Genomic DNA, 17,518 nt, shown 5'->3' with positions numbered 1-17,518 from the left:
ACCATCTTCTATTGCAAGAAAAAAATACGACTTTTGGGTTGTTTGTCTGGGCGCCAGAAAACTGTAAAAATCTTTTTTGCGGTAAGGAATTTCTTCCCAGTTTGCAGTTTCCTTTAGATTTGTTGGTTGGAGAGTGTCTAATATGAGAATCTGTGAGGACGTGTGCGTACATGCGTGCGTACATACACACCAACATACACACGTATATACCATTGTGTGTTTGATGGTAAACAAAGTAAAGCAATACAACTTTCTTAAGCTTACGAAGAATATTTCGTAGACATACAAGCACACATTCACACATGCATTGTCCATACTCATACGCTTACACATGGTCACATTTATCGCAATACTAAGCCAAGAGTCTATGGAGGCAGTTTTTGAAGAGAAGGGAGTTGGGAGCACATTTTCATTTTACTAAAACACAACTAACCATACACAGAGGTAACGTGAGTGTGTGTGTTACTCTTAGATGTGCCTTCAACCGGTTTCCAAATGACAGGGAATAGAAGTGAGGTGCATTTGTCTGTTTTTCTGGGGTGTGGGTGGGTGTGTGTGTGTGTGAAAAACATTGGGAACTGGAGAAGAAAACAAAAAAAGAACAGAACAGAATAAGTTCGTAATACCCCCTTAGGTTACATGTTTAACTTTACTGCTTGACCATGGAACTTAGAAAATGTTTAATATGGAACAGTCACAACAAGAACAACAACAACAATGGCTACAGCAATGAGCACCAAGTTGAAGAAAAATAGTTCACAGGACAAGAAAGAAAGTAGAAACAGAGCTAGTGGTGGTGGGAGGGGACGCTTGATGATGGAACTTGCCCAGAATTTACTATTGCTGCTTGCAAATCCTGTGTGTGATGAGCTTGTGCTGTATCTGTGTAGAAGTTTTAAGAAAAGAATGTCGGGGGAAACATAAGAAAACCTTATATTTAAGTCGTTTGTTCAGCACTGACCCACCCACACACGCCACCCGGTCACACTGAAGGATAAGGATTATGATGGGCAAATGCCGAGGAGTTGGGGATTCTCAATAAAAGTGAACCCAAAAACTCCTACTGTGTAATACTTGGGGAGTAAAGTTAATATGTGGGGGCCGTTTTTGTTCCACGTCTTCGCAACCGCTTAGCCACCTCCGGCACCCTAGTCGGCAAATGACTTTGACTGAGCGTATGTAAGTGTGGATATGTGTGTCTGTGTGTCGGTAATGAACAAATATGACTGTGGGTATGGCTGCGTTCGTCGAGTGTCTATGACTATGTCTTGTGTGCATGTTTTCTATTTTGTGTGTACGTGTGTGTTTGTGTGTGCCTCTGTATGTCAAAATGCCGTGGTTCGCTGGCATGGGAATGGGGCAAATTGACGCCCAAGAAAGGAACTTTGTCTTCTTTGTTATGTTTGATGAATTACGTTGAGCCCTTTTAACGAGAAGCTTTTCTGCTTCTGCTGTGTGTTTAGTTTTTTTTTTTTGGGGACCTCACAAAAACACAGCCAGACAACACCTCCTCCTAATCCATCCATCCATCCATGTATTTGGAATGTGTTCTCCCAACTCCCAAGCAAGTCGCGGTCGCGCCTTTACTTATGTTCGAATAGTGGGAGTGTGTGTGTGTGTCTTGTTTGAAAGCCAGGAAAATGTAACTCCTCCAATTTTGGTACACCCAAACCGATTTAATGTTTTGCCCACATGAATGTGTGCATGAAGAAAGCGCTAATACTTACATATATGTATGTGTTAGATGGTATATGCGGACTGTGATGTACATACATATGGATAACAGTAGAAACTTGAAATGAAATGTAAGAAGGAGACGATGAAGAATAGAAATGAATTGTGTATGCGGTTTAGAAAAGGGGGTCTTGGTTTTGAGTTATGTTGTCATTCATCCAAATACGCGCCCACACGCGTTTTGTACATGTAAGTACGTAATGATGTACATGTGTATGTATGTAACGTACCTCTTTATAAATTTAGACGTTTTCTTAACGAATTTCTCCGTAAAACATTTTATCTCGATTGGTACTTTATGTTTTTAGTTAAAACAAATTTTTATTTTTCAAAGAGGAATGAAATAATTTTGAGAAGAAATTTAAGTTTTAACTATTGAGACTAAGATAATGTGTCATATGCCTGAGTAGATGATATTTCCAGGCGGATGTAGGGTTGTCGGATCATTATATTGGCCCATAAAAAAAAATTGTCAAATCTATGGGCAAACAGCCTTTAAATTACCATTATATCGTAGTGATCAGGACAACAAGGACTATCTGTGTAAAAATTTTTCCCAACGATGCTCAGAGCGATGATTTTTTAAATTAGGAGTTGACCTTTATCTAAGTTTGCTAAAAATATTAGGCTGTACAAAGTTCGGATCAAATCGCACCTGGAGAGCAGTCACGCGGACGGACATAGTTATATCGACTCCAATTTGTCTTAACATGTGGGGTCTACAACCAGTATTTCGATGGGCATATCATTAGCGCTACGATTTCATAATACAATTTTCATAACACACAGAAGTCCATTAAACTACAATACGCAGTCCAGATTTTATATGAGATCTCAGTTTATGTATGGGCTCATCATACATTTCTGCAGTGATCATTTCAGAACTATTGGAGACCGGAAAATTGTTCAACTATCGTTAAATATTCGAAGTTGTTGTCTTCTCGCTTTGCGTATACCGTTGAAGAGGTTGTTTCCAAATTCGTTTCTAGGAGGTGCAACTTCGTTCATTTTTATGGCAGGCAATTTTTACATCTTACAGCACTTTGTGCGGCTGGTATTATAAGTTGGTTTTGGCCAAACGTTTGTAACATATCGAAATAATGGTGGTACATTCATACTTACATATATACCAAAATCACGAGCTGAGTCGATTTGAGTGTCCGTCCGTCTGTCCATCTAAACCGTCTGTCCATCTAAACTTGATCCCAGAGAGGAAGAACCCTATTGATTTTGGTGATGGTAGGTTAAAATTCAGGGGTCGGAATCGACAAAACCTTCTGTGGAGAAAACGTCAAATTTTTATTGTTACTTGATTGCTTAAGTGGATTATTGTTACGCCAATATCTTTGCTTCTATTAGGGGTATTCCAAAAGCAAAGTCTGTCAATGGAAGAAGAATGTTTTTTAACATAGAAGCATTGTGGCGTTTTTATTAGGATAGAGTTTGCAATTTTGTTTTTTCAAAATAGTCTGGCTTAATCCCATTGTTGTTGTTTTAATATTTTAAAACAATTAGTTTATTAGTGGAAAAGATTTGGCATTGTTCGCCAATGGGTAAGGCAGGGAATACTATAGTTTCGATTCTCGCCACAGAATCTCATCAGTTACCTTGTTTTTTGTTTGTGGATATTCTCCACCGAAGTTATTTTTCAATAACTTCTTCAACAAAAAACTTGTTATACTTTGAGCTGACGATTGATGTTTGGTCTTACCCACATTAATCTTTGAGCCATAGGTGTTCAATACCGATGCTATGTCGGTTATTTTGCACACATCTGATAGACACTTACGTATTAAACCGAAGTCATCAGCATATACAAGGCCGTTCTGATTCAATTCGATTCTGTATGACCTTGTAGAACATTTTATGCATGATTTCTCTCCAATTGTAGCAGCTGCTTAGTGCTCCTTTTTTCGGTACTTTACCACAGATCCTTACCATTTCAGTTATATTACACAATAACTTCAACGAAATAAGTTCAAACACTCTGTCTTTTCTGGCTGGCGCAAGTACCGATGCTCATATATTATGAGCGATGCGCTTTTTTTTAAGTTTCGCGTTGCCGAGTTAGATTATACTATAATCATTATAGGCATTAACAACATCAAAATAGCTGTTTTAAACTTCCACATTTGGTCAGGCTGTACTGAACGTCTTTCGCGTTGTTCTTATCGCAGATTGCAATCAGATCTACTTTAGCAAAATCTCTCTATACCTTTTCAAGGGTATCTGTCCTACTTCTATCATTTGTCGAACCAGTGATGCAATTATTGTGGGCTAGGCGACGCATTTCGCATAACGTTCATTCAACTTTTCGCAATAGCAAACATTTCACAATCTATCGAAATCGATCGGAAATAAACTGTAGGGGACGTAGGTGATGGAAGATACCAAGCAACGGTCCTGACCGGTTTTAACATGGCAAAGCCCAGGATTTATCTTAGTCCCTCTTTCATCCCAAGTGGACACTGACCTCCCCTTGGTGTCACCTGGGGAACTGCCTTTAACACCCGTTAAATGTAGTGAGCTAACATGTGCCGCGCGTTCACCCATAAGAACGTTAAAAACTTGGGTGTGGGCGTCGGGCTAGTATAACGTTGCAAATAAAGCACGGACAGACACAACACGAAAGTTGGACATCGCTAAGCTGCAAACACAACAGATAGCCACAGCATATTCCACTCAACTGACCCAATTGCTTAATGAAAGCGCTTCTCGTCCCGATAACATATCAGCGCAATGGAAAAATATTGCCCACTCCATGCAAACTGCCGCAAAATCAGTACTTGGATACCAGAGACCTCCACCAAAGAATCCATGGTATGACCAGGAGTGCCGTGCTGCTACCGAAGAAAAAAATGCGGCATATATGGCTACTTTACAATCAGTAGCAACGCATAGCGCACGAGAGAGGTATCGGGAGATAAGGAGAGAGGAGAAACGTCTTTTCCGCATTAAAAAGAGAGAGATGGAAAAGCGGGAGTGTGAACAAATAGAGATGTACAGGAGACAGAACGAAGTCCGAAAATTCTACCAAAGAGTGAAGCATCAAACTGATGGCTTTGGTACAGGCATATCCTCCTCCTGTAGAGACCAACAAGGTAATTTGGTAACTGATACAGATAGTGTGCTCAGGATATGGAAAGAACATTTTTCCAAACTGTTGGTATCCGATAGCAGTGAAGACGGCGAAGATACCACAGATCCAATCCCAGAAGATGGTATTGAATGTATACCGCCCAGCCAAGATGAGGTAAGGACAGCAATAAACCGGCTAAAGAATAATAAGGCGGCAGGAGCAGATGGCCTACCAGCCGAGCTGTTCAAAACCGGAGGCGACACGCTGATAAGGTGTATGCAACAGCTAGTTTGCACCATCTGGCAGGAAGAACGCGTACCCGACGATTGGAACGTGAGCCTCCTATGTCCAGTCCACAAGAAGGGTGATAAGACTGTGTGCTCCAATTACAGGGGCATAAGTCTGCTCCCTATTGAATATAAGATAGTTTCTGGCATATTGTGTGAGAGACTAAAGCCTATGGTCAATGAAATTATTAGACCCTATCAGTGCGGCTTTAGACCTGGCAAATCCACCATTGACCAGATATTTACCTTGAGACAAATCCTGGAAAAGACCCAAGAAATGCAGATCGACACCTTCCATCTTTTCGTCGATTATAAAGCGACATTCGACAGCCCTATACGTTCAAAGGTGTTCCAAGCCATGTCTGATTTTGGTATTCCTGCAAAGCTCATTCGGCTTTGTAGAATGACATTAACTGAGACGAGATCCTCAGTTAAAATAGGAAAGAACCCCTCCGAAGAGTTTATTACAAAAAGAGGTTTCAGACAAGGAGACGGCCTGTCGTGTGATCTATTCAACATCCTGCTGGAAAAGGTCATACGAGACGCGAAGGTCAAAAGAAATGGAACGATATACACGAACAGCCATATGTTACTGGCTTATGCCGACGACATTGACATCATGGGTCGATCGGTAAAGGAAGTAACTGACACCTTTACAAAAGTCGAAAGAGAATCTGCTAAAGTTGGTCTGGCAGTAAACGGCGAAAAAACCAAGTTGATGGTATCGACGCGTAATATTTCCACAAACCCCGCACCATTTGTGAATGTTGGTACCTACAATTTTGAGGTAGTAAAGGACTTCGTCTACCTCAGCACCGCCATAAACACAACAAATAACATCAGTTGTGAAATACGAAGAAGAATAGTGTTGGCTAACAGATGCTACTTTGGGTTGAGTAAGCAGTTTAGGAATAAAGCCACCTCTCGTCAAACAAAAGTAACACTTTACAAAACACTGATACTACCCGTGCTAATGTATGGTTCCGAAGCATGGGTACTTGCTCAAGCAGATAAGGCAGTGCTTGGTGTGTTCGAGAGAAAGATCTACGGGCCAATCTGTGTTGATGGCGAATATCGGCGTCGTATGAACAACGAGCTGTACCAACTATACAATGACATCAATGTAGTTGAACAAATCGAGATGCAACGATTGCGATGGCTAGGCCATGTTATAAGAATGAGTGATGATGAACCCGCTAAAAAGGCGTATAAATACGGGCCGCATGGAGGTTCTCGCAGATCTGGAAGGCCAAAGCTTCGTTGGAGCGAACAAGTGGAACGAGATATCAGTAAGCTACATATCCCAGATTGGGAAAATACAGCAGCAAACAGAGAGGATTGGAGATTTTTTCTTAGTTCGGCTTATGGAACAAATGTTCTGTAAAAGGCCAGCTAAGTAAGTAAGTAAGTATGTATCCTTGAAAGGATCTCCAGCTTAACCCATTACCCCTCATTGTACTCGCTTGAGTAGATACAACATTTTGCAGGACCAGCAACAAAAGCACGCACAAATATTTTAGAGCAATAAAATATGTAAAATTGCGTTCCTCTTTCTTTTCCACGCTTTACGTTTAACAAATGAAGAAAAAAATTTTGAAAAATATATCGTTCTGCATTTTGTTCGGTTTTTGTAACAATTTGTTGTATTTATGTCCTTGGATAAGCCAAAATGTTTTAACGTTTGTGTGGGAGGTACCGAAAGTAATGGACCGATATACACCATTTTATAATATGATCTGAGTATGGAAGAACTATTACGATATGCACAATCGGGTACTCTCTTCGAGGTTATCTTGCGTATTAGCCATTTTAGTTGATGGTAATCTTCTCAGGAAGAATGGACTAAGATGGTAGTAGGCGCCGCAAACGCTGCTTTTAAAATGTCAAAACGGACCCAGAGCTAGACTCAAAATGCACTTTTGCGAAAATTTCCGAAGTTCTGTTGGGGCGGAGTGGACCGATATGATCCATGTTCGAACATGATCCAAGTTTAAACAAAATATTATGAGAAGGAATGTTTTTTGTGGGCTCCACCCACGGCGGACCGACAGGCGAAAGGGGCTTAATCTATACAAATTTTATAAAATTTCATTCAAACTTGCTTGGGGTCTAAAACCATTATTTCGGTGAGACACATTTACATTTTTTATCGTATCAAAGTGTGTATTAAGGTTCTAGCTTCTTTGCATTTTTTAAATACCATCACATAGCCGCGCATAGCATGGGAAAATATCAATAAACGCTTTGTCATGTATGTACAATATGATACAACCAAAATTGTGGTTTTAGACCCCAAGTATGTTTGTACAAAATCCGTGGTCCGCCGGTCTCTCTGGCTGGATGGTGCGCACGATAACTCTCGTGCCGAATAGAGTTGGGCAATCTCGTTCAATTGAACGATCCTTATCACTGTCCTCGTTCAAAAACGAATGAGTAACATCATTAAAACCAACGCGTGAAATTAAGTATACGCAGTTTTGTCAAAGAAATTACCGGTGTCCATTGAACGAGATAGTGACCCGGATAGTTCAATTGAACGAGATTGCCCAACTCTAGTGCCGAACGATTTGTTTCAAATTTTGGACATCGTAACATTTTGTCCAAACTTTCTTAATTTTCTTCTTTCTTTCGTAATTTAATTTCGTATATAGGCCATCTGTCTACAACTTTCGGTATCTCCCCCACAAAAGTTCACACATTTTCGCTAAAATGGTGCGCACGATATCTTTCGACGGAAGTAATCGAATTGGTCATAACTTTGCACATGGTAATATTACTTCCAGGCATAGATCAAGTTTGAATATGGACTAAATCGATAAACTCCTTCGTTTACTTCCCATACAATTTTTGGATCGTTTTGAATTTTTTTGCAACAAGTTCTCTTCGCGGACCCTGTTACAATTTTTTCGCGGGCAAGGTAATGGGCCAAAAGCTTCAAAAAAGCCCGCCGGCACCAACTAGAATGGGTAGAACGTGAGATAACCTTTGAAGGGAGTAGTCGATTTGGTGCAAACGTTGTATATCGTATTATTTCGGACCACTCTTCCGGGTACCTTCCACACAAAGTTTTGAAAAAGTTAGTGTAAGGACTCGTCAGCGATCGTTTTTAAATGTTTGGCAACATGTTCTGTATGTGGTCCTAGTTACGACGGTACAATTTTTTCGCCGGCAAGTCCATACTCCCTGAGAAATTGGCCCAAAAATTCAAATACCACTATATACGTCAGAAGTATAGTGTTTTCTTATTTTCTTCGAGGTTCGAGGCTGAGGGTACACATATCTCAGTCGGCAAAGCTGACTGATACTTTCTTACTTGTTTACCAAAGTTTCAAAGATTGCATGCAAGTTTTCCCTTTAATTTTTCATTTCAACAGAAAATCTGAATATAGTCTTCAATCTTGGACTATTCTAAAACATCTAATACATAATTATCACACTGCTTTCTGATTTTTTTTGTTGAAAAATATTGCACGGTGTTCTAGCAAATGGCCGCCTACGAAACACTGTTTTTACTAAAGCAGTGCGGTGTCCACTGTAGCTCGAAAACGAATAAACCGATCAGCATATGTTTTTATGGTATCATTAAGAACTTAATTATCTTGCCCTTAAGTAAAACGGAATTAAAAAATATTCATTTAAAAAAAATAATGAGCAGTCAAACTCAAAATTTCAATTTTACTAAAAAATTTATAGTTTTTTTTCGAAAAATCCGGCAAAAAAAATTATAAAAGTCACTCGCTTAAGTACCAAATTTCTATGTGTATAATAATCTCACAAAAGCACATCAAGATCGGATCATCCGTTTTCGAGCTACAGTGGGCGCCGCTTCCAAAAACGCCAATTCGAAAAAACCGCGTTTAAAACTTCGATATTACATTCCTTCAAACCACAATGATTTTTTCCATTCTAACCCTCAATTTTTGTCCGATGGACTCGAATTTTTTTTGCAACATATTCTATACATATTACTGCACTTTAAAATGAGCCAATAAAAAAAAATTGCAAGTGGGCATAATAACCCTTAAATATAGCATATACAGTATACATACATATATAGTACATACAAATGTTTCTTCAAAACATTAAAATCAAAATTTTAATAAAGAAAAAAATATCAAAAGGTCTTTTGAAATCGCTGTTGGTGCGGGAACTTTTTTCACCGAATCGACCCAAAGAAGACATTTTTGGTACTTTTTTGTTATAGCCCTAGTGTATATAACCTCGTTTTTGCACCCATGGTCATACGTTGTTCAACTTCGAAGCCTTTGCGACGCCACTCCATTTTTGTACTCTTCACCTCAGTTGTAAACTATCGAAATATTCTTGATCAACACAAAGTTCCGTCCATTTGTTGGAATCAAGATACTCCTAGGATGTTTGATATTCAAAATGGGTTATATCGGCCCCCATAGAACGGCACCGCTCAATTTTCGCAGTTATAAAGGTTTTAGTGGCGAAAATTGGGTAGTCTCTGTTGGACGTACCAAACATTCCATTCCCATAGAACGATGCCTCACGATTTTTGAGAATTTTCCAGCCGAAATTGTACAAAAAGAGCTGTCAAAAGTAGTCTTAGTCCCGGTCCACACTAGAGTAATTTCAATGAAATGCTGACATGAAACTTTGCATTTTTTGGGAAAAATTCGTAATTTCAAGAAACTAGTGTACACGGATTCATGTATTCTGCAATTGTGCTTTGTTGCAATATTCGTATGAAACAAACAGACCGTTTTATTTTACATTTTCTTTTACTTTCATGTCAAAATTTCAGTGAAATTACTCTTAGTGTGGCCCGGGACTTATTGTCCGAACTGGTATAGAACTTGTGTTATTTGTTTTAAAAATTAATCGATTCAAAATAAGAACGAATGAAATATTAAAACGAGTAAGAAAGTATCAGTCAGCTGTGCTGACGGAGATATACCCTCAACCACTGATAAAAAAACCAACCCGTATATAAAAACCCGTATGTCATGAGTTTGCTTTAAAATCTGTAGGTACCGTAATGTGAGGCTATACTAAATCATTGACATATCGTCGGTGTCATGCTTAAGTGTTCCATACGCCATTTTTGACTTTTTGAGATACAGGTGGTTTCTAGGGTTTTCCGGTATGCTCTTTCTGAATTTCTAGTCGGCTTTCTCCTATCTGCTCTAGTTTCCGAGATATTCACGCCTCGACGGAAAAGCATAAACTTTTTTGAGTTATGAAATTAATGTTATAAAAACTTACAAGTTTAAAAACGCATTTCAAAAATCAGAATTTTAATTTTCGATTTAGAAGTATTTAATTTATTGAGGCAAACATGGAAAATTTTTTTTGTCACTTTGTTCCATGTTATTTACAATATTTCACATTTGTGTCATAAGTGCGGATATGGAACAAATCGACAAAAATTCTTTTTTTAAAAAAATATCTATAACTTTTATATTCCAATACATGTTTCTCTAAATTTTTGCAAATATGTTCTATATACTATTATTAATATTTCAAGTCAAAAACATAAATATTTGCTTTAGTCAGCTCCACACAGTTGTGACGCAAAACATTAAAAAGCGATTATCTCAAAACGGGCAAATGGCGTATGGAACACTTAAGCATGACACCGACGATATACCAAACATTTTTAGTAACCAAACATCTTCATAAAGGACTCGAAATATTAAATTACGTTAATTTAAGTTTGGCAGACATTTTTGAAAAAATTTTAGATTTATTTTGCACAATAGCCATTTTAGTATGTGCAGGCAGGGTTGTGGAGCTTTTGGACCATTATCTCAGGAAGTATTGACTTACTCCGGAAAAAATTGTACCTTTATAAATGAGGCAGCTAGAACAACCTACTGAAAAAAGAATCAAAACTATGCGAGAGGATCTCTTAAACTTCACTTCTTCCGAATTTTGTGTGGGAGGTACACGAAGGAGTGGACCGATATAGTCCATATTTCAACATGACACATGACTGGATGAAATAATACGATGTGCAAAGTCTGCACCAATCAGAAACTCCCTGCGAGAATTATCTTGCCGATTTGCCATTTTGGTTGGTGCCGTCAGGGTTTCTTGTAGCTTTTAGGCTAATATATCAAAGGGAGCTGCAAGGACAACCTACTGAAGAAAATTCAACCCGAACCGAGAGGTGATCTTAAAATTCACTTTATCCGAATTTTGTGTGGGAGGTACCCGAAGGAGTGGACCGATATAATTCATATTCGATCTTGATGTATATCTGGAAGGAATAATACGATGTGCAATGTTTGGACCAAATCAATTGCTCCCTTCAAGAGTTATCGTTCACAGCATTTTACAGAAAAATTTAGAACTTTTGTGTGGGAGGTACCCGAGGGAGTGGAGCGATATGACCCATCTTCGAACTTAAACTAAGTTTACATAAAATATTACGATACCCAAAATTTGGTTCGAATCGGTTGATCCTTATCGAGAGTTATCGTGCGCACCAGCCAGACAGACGGACAGACAGAACGATGGACATGGCTAAATCGACTCCAAATTGTCTGAAACGAATTTCGTCCAAACATACTTGGGGTGTAAAACCGTTATTTTGATGAGGCACATTTTTGGTCGTTTCAAAGTGTATATACCCTTTCTAGCCCAAAGGCTGAAGGTATAAAAATAGAGTTTGAGAAATTCGAACGAATTCCTTAACATACATAGAATTTTACAGAAACAGGCTGTGAAACAGACGCGTCCTTCAGTTTGTGGTTATCATCCTCCTGAACACTAGTTAAATGTCAATATTCTTTACATATTTGTGATATTGAAAATGAGTTCACACTATGGCATATATCCTTACCGTCTTTTTGGGGTATTAACCAACCACATTATACATTTTTTTATTTAATTTTTTTTTTTTGCTGACCTAACAACAAAGTCTGATTCAGAATTTCAGCTCACCTCAGTGTTGCTATCTATGAAGCAGTCAAATGATCCAACATTCGACCTTGTTAGTTACTAAGCCATACGATAAGAGTATTATTTGTATTGGAAAACTGATAGGGTACCATTTAAGCATTGAAGTTGGTCATTTGCTGCTTTTATGAAAATAAGTCATTCTACGAATATAAATGTCACATATAGTTGTATATAACCATAGGACGCAGAAAAACAGAAATAAAAGACTCAGAGCTTTTTTGTGTTAGACGATAATGTCTTTTAGTTTATGCAGCCTGCATTTCAGATTATGTATTCTCAACTGCAATAAATATTAATAGCCAGTCTGTTCTAATGTACCGCAATAGAATTGGGCGATTGAACGAACTAGTTCACTGTCCTAGTTCAAAAACTTATGAGTAACATCATATAAACTTACGTGTGATATTACGTATACATAGTTTGTTCATACAAACGACCGGTGTCCATTGAACGACCTACTTGTTCAATATAGTTCACCTTAGTCCCTCTTAGTGTAGTTTTAAATTATTAATATTTGTGGCTATTTTGTCATGAGCGGAGTTCTTAATTTGGTAGTTTTAGTTTGTTTGATCTCAGCTGTGTAACCCTATCATTGAAGAAGTTAATTTGAAAATATTTCATATATCTGGAGTTTGAGTTTATTAAAATCGATTAAATTGTTGCATACAAAATGAGCAAAACCTCAAAAAGTGATTTTAATCCATATTGAGTACATTCCAAAGAACGCTTTTAACACAAATATTTACTGTATTTGACTCAAATAAAAAGATTCTAAATTTAAATTATTTTTATCTAGTTCAAAAAAATTTCAAGATAGAGCCCAGTGATTCAAATATTCTCGTCACTCATCTGTTGTATGTTGAGTAAATTTTGCTCACTTGCAAGCCTAAAATGCAACATCTAATGAACAACAAAAATCGATTTGTGACGACCAGTCGTCATCCTGATATTAGTAAAATTGAAAATTGAATTGTTTATATGTATGTATATGTTTGTAAACTTTTTAATATTACCTTGTGTAATAACACTGAAGCTTTCCGTTTTGATGCCATTTTTGTGGTACCACCACCGCCACCGGTTGACGACGCTGTACGTGTCGACTGTTTAGTGGTTTTTCTCGGATTTTTCGGAATTTTGGATAATTTTTTTAACAACGTGTAAAGGAGAATTAATTGGGCAATTTTTGTTTATTTCTTTATTTTTTCCAGAAACACTTGGCCCAGTTGAGTGATGCTTATCAAGGAGAGTTGTTGTTTGGATGGTTGGTAAGTAATTCACAGCTTTTATTTGAAATTTATTGTATATTCAAACATACACACGCACACACTCTGACACTTGTAGCCTTACACTTGGAACTTCTGAAGTCGCAAATCTGCGAGATCTTTAATATCCATACATATCCTCTTTCAGTTAGACCCAAGAACAAACAGAAGTTAGTGTGATGTTTCCTCTTTTTTTATTTAATATTTGAAAACTGTATTTTGACAGATGTCATTACATTTATTCTGTTTGTTGTTGTTGTTTTTATTTTGGTCACTTAAATCCGTTAACAAGTGTTGCTTATTTGTATTTCAATTTGAAAATATATCCCAATAACCGTTGATTTGATGCATGCGGTTTGATTTGATGTACGCTGGGAAAGAAAAAAGGATACGACTTAACACACCGACGATTCTTAGCTAACTGATCAAAACAGAAATGTGCGAATAGATTTTTGAATTATTGTGTGTCAGTTGAGGGCAGCAGCAACACCAGGAACAACAATGACAGCAGGAGCAGAGCCAACGGCACAGAGGGCCTCAGAAGCAGGGGACAGAACACGAGAGAGATGACACTTGCTGGGCACAGATACTTTGTTGTTTTCGCTTCGTTCATTCCCATTTGCCGGGACATGCGCACACAGTGGGCGCCAAACTCCGATGACATTCACACAAATGTGGGACGCTCAGAACGATGTCGGAAAGCCAAAGAGTACACGCCGATAAATAGCATGATGAAGAAGGATTTTTAACAAAAACAGCAACAAATACCGAAAGTGGACTGGTGGAACAAGAGCACAACGAACACTGCTAAGGTATGGTGAGTTCGTTGTCGCATAAATTGATGGTCGAGATGGTGGGCGAGCGGATGAGTTGGCAAAACATCTGAGTAGGTTGTGAGTGTGCCAGCAAGGAGCCAGGACCAAGTATGTGAGGACAAAAACATAGAAACGGCAATAAGTGGCGAAATGTCAAAGTGACAAACTTGCCATCACATATCGCACACGTTCTCGGTGTGTTGTGTTGTGGTGCCGTGTGGAGGGGGTTGCGAAAAACAGCTGTAATGACGTAGTAGGACGTAGAAGAAGATCTCACAAGAACTCGCAAGCGGGACTCTCGACTCTCGTTTGTTTGTGTCGCACATTTCATTGCAAGTAACGGTGATAATCACCGTCGTCATCATTAACATCATCATCATCATCAGCATCGTCATCATCATTATGTTTATTAATTTTGTTATCAATGTGTGGTTGTTGTTGTTCGTGTTGATGATGTTTCACTCGCCACTCACACACGCACAAAGGCATTTCATTCATGCGGGGGAGTGTGAGAAAGCGCGTAAAACTAACCACACAATACGTACACACATCCAAACTCTCAATGTTTTAGTCCTGAGCAAGGGGTAAGGATTTAAGGCGGCGGGTGTGAGAGGCTCTGCACGATTGTATGCAACAACAAAAACGAACCGACGACTAAACGACTAAAAAGTGAAAGGTATGAGTGGCGGCGTTTTCATTAGAATGAGTGATGGCAAGCAAGCAAGCTAGTCAGTTAGCAGCAAGCAAATGTTAGCGCTGATGATGGGGGTGCATTGAATGTTGAATTGTGTTCGCGTCCACCTTCTCGTTGTTGTTGTGCAAACATATCAAAATAAAAAAACCGGTGTCGGCGTTTCGGACTTGAAATATGTACGAAAAAAAGGGCAAATGCCGGGTTATTCGTGAGGTTGGGGTGGTGTTTTGGGCAGGCAGGTGTTAGAGACGAGAAAAACATGCAATGGTCCAACATCGGAATAATAGACAAAACAAAGCAGCCCCAAACAGAAAAATATGAATGAGAAAATAATAACGACAAAACCCAACAACAGCAACAAGCACTAATACAACTTGGCTGGAGTATGAAAATCAAACAAACAAAACAAAAAAAGGAAAACAAAAAATTGGTTTGGCAGTGACTATGACGGGAACTCTGATTGTAACGGCTAACAGTTGATGGAGCTGGCGATGGCGATGACGATGATTATTATGTTGCAACGAGGACCGTTGTTGTCGTTGCTGGTGCTGCTGCATCGAACGAATAGAAAAAACAAGCATAGAGCAGAATTTCATTTTTTATTTCCATGGGTTTGAGCAATACGCACACTCACATACATACATACATCGATATCAGCAAGGCCATGCTGAAAAGTCTTAATTTGGTGTGAGCATTTCAAGCAAGCAAAACAAAAGTCACAGAAACAACACAGACTAAGTGAAAAGAACTACCTCTTGACAATATTTGGTGAGAGGATTGCATGTCAAATCGATTTTTGATGTAAGGATAGGATTTTAATGTTGTCCAAGAATAATATGTTCCAATAATATCATTAAACACTTCTACGCGTATCGGCATGACAAATTGCTATAGAAGTACATATGTACCCAGCAAACCAATCGTACCGACTTCGTAACGAAATCGGAACAAAATGTCGGACGTATCGTCCGAAATCGTAACGATATCTTAACGAAAGTTGTATGAAGTGGTTGACATAATTTCGGAACAAAATGTCGCAGCGACATCGGATCGATTTCGGTCCGATTTCGTAACGAAATCTGAAGAAAATCCTTAAGAAATTCGGAAAGGAAATTTCTATCCGACATTCGTTCCGAAATCTGAACGAAATCGGTACAAAGTCTGAACTATTTCCTCTCCGAAAAATCGTTTAGAAATCGGAACGAAATCTGAACGACTTTGCTTCCGAAATTGTTCAGACGTGTCGGACATCAGACATTTGGTTTGCTGGGTATGTACATGTACATATGTATGTAACAAGTCAGAACAAAGTACGAGTGAAACATATAGCTGCTGTTATCCAAAGGTATCGGAAATAAAGATGTCACAAGAGATGTCAGCAAGAATGACCTTGCACTTATACGAGGTAGCTCAAGAGAAAGGTATATCGGATGATTGTAAGCTTGGTATTCTATAACCCACTAACAAAAGTGCAAACAGGGCAGCGGGTTCAAACCACAAGAATCCTTTGTGAACGATAGAAGCAGTTGGTCACTAAAAAATGTCCACATCAAACCTGGCAAGTATATCATCGGAGAGATCATCACCATACACGAAAATCTAAACAAAGCTCATATCTTATCTTATCATATTTTTGTTGACTATAAAGCTGCTTTCGAAGCCCTGTAAAGCAAAGGTGCTGGAAGTCGTGCCCAAGTTTAGTTTCCCTGCCCTTGACTGGCTGGCTGATCTAGATTCGGACTCACGCTAACAAGTGAGCGATTTTATCTAATACGAACCACCATTAGAGAACCAAAGGGAATTAATTCTGTTCAATATTTGATATTTTGACCTGTGTACTGTGTATATAAATCACTAGCACTGTGTTACTAAACATGTCAGCTGCAAGTATATTTCCGAAAGTATTTAAAAAGTCTATGGAACATTCTGCGTGGTCGGATAATATGGAAGTCGTGCTGTACGACCATGACGTAGGATCATGCTAATGCGATGAAAAGCGCCCGAGAAAGAGATTACCTTACCACAGTTGAGCTAGTGCTGAAGGCTTCAATAGCAAACGTTCCGCTACGGTCATCTAAGAAAAGAAGTGGTGTGTTCGAGTAAAAAATAAATAAAAATATATAAGTGAATGTATTCAATATTAATATTTGGCATAGAGTGGGGATGAACACGGAGAAAATGTCATTATGGATGATTACAAAAGAAAGAGAACCCAACATATTCCCTCAGAAATGTAGAAATTTAAAGTTATATGTTATTGATTATTATCTCAATGTGTTACAGATAAAAAAGTTATTTAAAATGTCGAACGAGAGTTAAAAAATTTAAATCTAACGAAAAATAGGAATTTAACTTTTGAAGCAAACAACGTGTATATCTTTACGCATGTTAATCCGTCGCTTTATCAGCAATGAGTGTAAGAGTTCGTGTGATTTGTGATCAACGTGTACACAAAGTTGCGGGCTTGTCTGGCCTAGACGCTATCTTCTCATATTGTGAGCACTTTTAATAGGATATTTTCCTCGTCTACTTACCCAGATACTCTTAAAATACATATGATTATTTCGATACCAAAGTACTTTTTGTTTTTCAATTTTTCAATTTGATTGACCAGAGAACTTCTCTATCAAACACAGCCACCATAGGGTACCCCCAATTTAAGGTATTTTGATGATTATAGCCACATTATGAATAAATTTTAAATTTTTACATCT

At 38.4% G+C, this 17,518-nt stretch overlaps 1 protein-coding gene across 1 annotated transcript in view; it reads right to left on the bottom strand.

Moving 5' to 3' along the window:
• Positions 1–13,722, bottom strand: part of LOC141393483 (uncharacterized) — a 40,917-nt gene extending 27,195 nt beyond the window's left edge. Inside the window, exon 1 of the mRNA XM_073966492.1 lies at positions 13,047–13,722. Coding sequence (XP_073822593.1) covers positions 13,047–13,085 — 39 coding nt within the window. The 5' untranslated portion in view covers positions 13,086–13,722. The remainder of the gene's footprint in view (positions 1–13,046) is intronic.
• Between the last annotated feature and the right edge of the window lie 3,796 nt (positions 13,723–17,518).

This window comes from Musca autumnalis, unplaced genomic scaffold (assembly GCF_047663935.1).
Source record: "Musca autumnalis isolate F117 unplaced genomic scaffold, ASM4766393v1 scaffold_2, whole genome shotgun sequence".
NCBI lineage: Eukaryota > Metazoa > Arthropoda > Insecta > Diptera > Muscidae > Musca > Musca autumnalis.
This window is presented reverse-complemented; position numbering and strand designations above follow the sequence as displayed.